Raw genomic sequence first — 6,384 nt, forward strand, 5'->3', positions numbered from 1 at the left:
TACATTCATATATATTATCTCTTTTTGACATGTTACACACACATATATAAACTTACAAATTAAGTATATATATATATAATATATATATATACACATATAGCTTCCATCTTTTTCTTCCGATTCACAACCTCGTCACTGTGATCTTTAATTATACAAAAATATAAATATATATATATATAAGAAGGTTTTGATGCATGATTAATTATGAGAGACAAAAAGACAAGTGAAGATGTCATATAGTAACTCTGCCGACTTATTATATATATATATATATATATATATATTTATATAATATGGTCTCTGTTTGGCTTTTATATATATGGATGAGTCAGATCTCAACTGAATTAATTTAATAGAAGAAGAAGAAGAAGAAGAAGGTGTAGGGTATATATATATATATATAGGGTCTTATATAATTATCCCCATGTGAAACCCACACCATTACATATATAACATATTATTATTTCTTTCTTTCTTTCTTCCAAAGAATCTAATTATATAAATATATAGATATATCAGTCCCACACCAATTACGTCAGATTTTAACCCTGTCTTTAATTCTCACATGTGACATCCACAACCACAAACATATATACTCTTTTATATCATCATATATTTATATTTTTAAAAAATATACTAGTAATTCTCTTACTATATTATACTAATATCTGCTATTTTTTACACTCAAAATAAATCAATACAAAAACCTATTATTATTTTCATCTAACACCATTCATTATTTTATTTATTTCATCTAATATACAAGAACTTAGAAAAGATAAGTTTTATAATAATTTTTTTCTTAAATTGGTTACCATATTTACTTGATAATTAATTTGACACTAATAATAAATTTCTTGTTTGCAAATATATTAGGGGACAAAATACATTTCAATATATTTATTGTCTAATAACATAAACTTTTATAAATAGAAGAAATCTCTCCACTTTACCTTTTGACTTTTCTCTAACCAATAACAATAATATTAAACCACCTCTACGTGTATATATATATATACGTATATATTAATTATTATATATATTTGTCATATCACAACACTGTTAAGATTACTTAGTTGGATGATAAAAAATAAAATAAAATTGTTAAATTAGCTAGATGCTTTTGTTAGTATAAGAAAAAGATAAGATATAAAAAAGTGCATGCATGCAGAAAACTTTATAATAGATATATATATTATATGACACTGCAAAGAAAAGATAAATAAAACTTTTGTAAATTTTTGATGTCTTTATATATTTATTGGAACACAACACAGTACAGCTAGAGACCCTTCAGCATATTTTTATGTGTTGTTAGGTATGAAAGGGGCTTGTTATGGATATGGTGTACCAACAAGCTTATAATATAGGTCGGTTTGGCCTCATTTCATTTCTACTCATTAATACATTATATATATATACACCATAATAATAATAATAATAATAATAATAATAATAATAATAATAATAATAATAATAGAATCAACAGTGTGATAGTGGCAGTGGTCACTTGCTTGGTACCTTGTAGAGTGTTTTTTTTTTTTTTTAATTTATTTTACCACGTTGTGTTATAGTTATAATATTATTATATCCGTAAATTTTTTTAAAAAATTTAAATAATTTATAGTGTCGAAAATATATTTGAAATTTTTTAAACATGTGCGTGGTAAATTAAATTTTAAAAATTTAATTAAGATAATGTTACAACTATAACAAATATCGTCATATTTTTTTTTAAAAAAAAAATATTTAGTATTAACATGTATTTTCGGATACAATAATTAAAAAAAATATTATATATAATAGGAAATTGTCATATAGAATTGAAGATCATTAACTTTTGTGTACTTAAATTGTATTCATTTAATTTCAACCTAACATAAATTTAATAATAAAAAAAGATTGATGATTAATAGGATCACCCATCAACATTAGCCTCATCTATAAGAGTGGCAAAATGGATATCAACACAATACACAAATATGAATACGAATACGACATAAATTTTATGAGTTGGGGTTGGGAAAATTAGACGTTGCTTAAAAATGAAGCGACACGACTTTATACTGTGCAGGCAGTATTTTTTTACTTTTTTACTGTGTTTTTTTTATAAGTTTCATACTACAGTATACTGTGTTAAGTTTTCACTGTTGTTCTCCGGTGTTTTTAATTAGTTGTTATACTATTGTTTTGAGTTGTTGTTTTTTTGTGTTTCTTGGTGTTTTATAAAAACACAGTATTTTTAAAAAAAAATTCTGTGTGATAGTATTTTTGTAAAAGTTAATCCAAATTTCAGTATTTTTGTAAGTTTCCCAAATAAAAATAGATCAAACATTACACAACCCGCTTAATATGAATTTGACACGTAATTTAATGTGATTTTTTTTCAATAAAAAACATTTTTTAAACATAATAAAAATTATAAATAATACAAAATTCTACATAGAAACTCCTATAACAACTAACGAAGCAACCTAAATCGCAACCAAAATCCGTATAACAACCCACATAGAAACTACCGGGAAAACTACCTGAAAAACCCAAACTGTAAATTTGAAGAAAAAAAAAGTTAAAAAATAATATTTGAGAAAATTTCCCAAATATATATTTAGTGATTTATTTTTTTTTTAAAAAAAAATTAAATTTTCTTTAAAATGAAATAAAACTTAATATTTTAATTTTTTTATTTTTATTATATATATATATATAAAAAAATTATATATATTGTATGTAAGTTTTTTAATAGAACATAAATTTATCATTTTTTTTTTCTCCTTTAACTTTAATAATAGCGAAATAAGTTAAAGTGGGTCAACACAAACACGATATAATTTTTTACAAGTTGAGTTTGGATTGAGAAAACTAGATATGGGTCAAAAAACAGTTCGACATATGCTTAACACGAAATATAGAAATGAATTACATAAAATATAACACAAACACAACACGATAATACGTTTTGCCAAATATTTACAACTATATACTTGATGTATAGATATTAATATTAATTCAGTGTACGTACGAAATGTCTCATTCACAATCACCGCCATAATATATATATACATTTACGAATATTATATATAGTAAAATTTGAATATTAATACACCTGAAAATATATGCTATAATTGATTCAATTTTCGTATTAAACTCTTTTATATCATATAGGACTACATGTAATTTATTACAAGGCTTTCATGAAGGATCAGTCATTAATTTACTTTATTATATTGATTAATTATGTAATGTGCATTTGTAATTGTACATATATATATATATATACTTTGTTCAAATTCTTTGATAGCTAGAAATGAGCTAGCTTGGTTTCTTGTTTGAAGGCATCACTCGCTTCTTCCGTAGGGTTGCCCCCGATCTGAGCTCGTTGAGGTAATTAAAGTTTGGGAGGCGCTAAGTTAGATCAAACAAAAAAGATAGTAGTTACTAGTTTGTGACCCTTGAAACTGACTGTTTGGTCGTGGTACGTACAAGCGATATAAAGCCTCATTAATATGATTTCTTTATTTTGTCAAATTATTAAAGTGTAAATCCTTGCTTGTTTGGAAAATGTTTCCATTTCTTTTATTAAACATTAGTATACTCATTCATTTACAAAAGTTTTTAATTTGTATCCATACCGTATGTTTAGTACGAGAGATGTTCCAATTAAATTACACTTTTCTGTTTAGTAGCAAAATTTGAAAGTTAATAAAAATTAATTATCTGTAAAAAAAAAAAAATCTTCGGGCTTTGAAAATTTCATCTATTTATTATTATTATTATTATTATTATTATTATTATTATTATTATTATAGAATAAGGTATAATAATGTTTACAATTTGGTTCTTATTTATTAATTTGGATATAGTATTAATTTTTCATATTGACTATGCAAAAACAATTTTTTCTCTCCAAAAGTGCATTGCATGCATATATATCTCTTTTGAAAATATAAAGAAACCATTAAAACTAAAAAATTGAAGAAGAGAATATATAAAGAAAAAGTTTGGTATTTAATATTTCATATTATTATTATTATTTTATATAATTACACTACACATGTATACCCAAAGATTCATTATTATCACATTTTAAATTTAGTAGTATGAATCAATTGGTCGAAATATAAAATATTCAAATTAATTTAAACTTTAATAATATTCAAATTAAATTCTCTTAATTAACATGAATCAAACAAACAAAGACAATATTAATTGGTACGTATACTCTTTGCAAATTAATAGAGAAAGAAAATATATTTAATAAATATACAAAATAACACTCATAATTAATAATATCAATCATCATAATATAGCTCTAATTAATCATTAAATCAATTAATTAATAATTAACCATTATTCATTACTACCCACCAAACTTGTTGACATTAAAAATACTATCATCACAAGTACTGGTTATAATTATAATTAATTAGTGGTAGTAATAATATTCATCATACATTGTACATCTTAATTATAACTTTTTTTTGTGTTATTATTATATATAATTATTATTATTATTATTATGAAATGCAACATGCATTAGGATTCTCATCACTAAACAACTGAGGAGCTGGGATTCTTTCAATAACATATAGAGGTTGATAATAGTGAATCATTCTCTTCATATTCTCTTCATCAACACTTCCATACCCACCATTATTATGGTTCATCATCATCATCATATCTTCACCATTATTATTTTCCTTATTTTCTTCTTTACTTGCTTGATCTTGATCTTCTTGTGGTTTTTCCTCCTCTTTCTTTACTTCTTCTTCCGGCGGTGGTGGTGGTGGTTTATTTTCTTCTTCTTTCGATGGTGGTGGTTTTTCAGCCTCTTCTTCTTTCTTTTCAGGTTCAGGTTCAGGTTCGGGTTCAGGCTGAGGCTGTGGGATAATAGTGGCTTGTTTCTTTGTGCGTCGGTAAACATATTCCACTAATTTGGTTGCGTCCATTGTTCCTGTTACTATGACTTTCCCACTACTCAGCTCAGTTACAGCTGTTTGAACTCCTACATTATTATAATTAAAAAATTATATCGTTATACATAAAATATGCACTAAAACATTACACACTTGCAATTTTAAAAAATCACTATCACAATATACTCTTAATTTTTTTATTAAAAAAAACAATAAACTTTGTTGTTGTTGTTTTTACCTCTCATTTTGAGTATCTTGCTCTTAAGTTGGTTTGCACAAGCCTCACAGTGCATATTTACACTAAGTTCAACAGTAACTGGTCCATCAACCTGTAGTAATAATTAATATTGTAAATTAATAAATTAATTTCCATAAAATTAATATATAAATATATACAAGCTCGGTTTTAGACATATACAGGTTAGGCCTGTATCTAAAATCTACTTAATCCAAAAATAAAATTAAAACGACCCATTAATTTTACCCTAAATAAGAGCTAGTATTTTTTTTTCAATGATCCATTTAATTTCAAGGTCGGCCCTATTATATATATTTATATACCTGTGAAGTGACAACTTGAGGCATAGGTTCACCCTCAGCAGTTGGTAATGGGGACAACACTTTAGCTCTTCTTTTAGTCTTTTTCATGATTTTGTTGCACACTGCTTGAGGCTCCACTATTCCCTTTATACTCACTTCATTTTTACCAAAATCTATACCAACTGCCTCCACTCCTAATATAGCCAAAATATATTATAAATAATAATTATATCAAAAATTAATTAACTAAAAAAATTATGTTAATTTTAATTAATTAATTAATTACCTCTAATTTTCATTAAAGACCTTTCAATTTTCTTAGCACAACCTACACAATGTAAGTCAATAAACAAAATAAAAGGAGATGGTGGTGGTGGTGGTTGTGGTTGTGGTTTAGCCTCTTCTTCTTCTACTTTCTTTTCTTCTTTATCTTCTTTCTTCTCTTCAATTACTTCAATTGGCTTAGCTTCTTCTTTAGCTTGTTCCTGAAAATATATTCAAAATTAAAGAAATTATAATTTTGGTATTAGTAAAAAGAAAATTCTAAAAAATGGTAAATATATGCAAAAAAAAAAAAAAAAAAAACACTAACTTGTTGCTTAGCTTCTTCACCCATTATTTTTTTCTTCAATAATAATGTAATAACCTTTTATAACTGATCAAACTTGAACACAAAAAATGTATGAGAGAATTATATATGTAATGATATGGATATATATATATATGGAGTGTACTATACTACTAGAGAGGTTTTTCTCTTCACATGAAAAGGAAAACTATGTGAAATTATTCCTCTTCTTGATCACATGTGTTGCCACTAATAAGCATACAAAAGAAAAGTTTATTATTTTATTATTACTATATTTTTTTTGAGGATATTATTTCAAGTTCCAAAAAGCTGAATTAGCTAGTAAAAAAAGAGAGGGAG

At 24.9% G+C, this 6,384-nt stretch overlaps 1 protein-coding gene across 1 annotated transcript; it reads right to left on the reverse strand.

The window, feature by feature from the left end:
- Positions 1-4,322: 4,322 nt before the first annotated feature.
- On the reverse strand, positions 4,323-6,384 carry LOC115715745 (heavy metal-associated isoprenylated plant protein 9). The gene is made up of 5 exons (XM_030644413.2): positions 6,049-6,384; positions 5,743-5,941; positions 5,478-5,650; positions 5,155-5,245; positions 4,323-5,005 (listed from the first exon to the last, which is right to left on the reverse strand). The coding sequence occupies exons 1-5, from the start codon at positions 6,070-6,072 to the stop codon at positions 4,518-4,520; spliced, it is 975 nt and encodes a 324-aa protein (XP_030500273.2). The 5' UTR covers positions 6,073-6,384; the 3' UTR covers positions 4,323-4,517.

Source organism: Cannabis sativa, chromosome 5 (genome assembly GCF_029168945.1).
Source record: "Cannabis sativa cultivar Pink pepper isolate KNU-18-1 chromosome 5, ASM2916894v1, whole genome shotgun sequence".
Lineage (NCBI taxonomy): Eukaryota > Viridiplantae > Streptophyta > Magnoliopsida > Rosales > Cannabaceae > Cannabis > Cannabis sativa.

Coding starts and splice junctions, on each gene's coding strand:
- LOC115715745 (XM_030644413.2), bottom strand. CDS start 6,072: ATGGGTGAAGAAGCTAAGCAACAA. Junction 5,942..6,048: donor GTGAAGAAGCTAAGCAACAA/GTTAGTGTTTTT, acceptor ATATATTTTCAG/GAACAAGCTAAAGAAGAAGC. Junction 5,006..5,154: donor CAAGATACTCAAAATGAGAG/GTAAAAACAACA, acceptor ATAATAATGTAG/GAGTTCAAACAGCTGTAACT.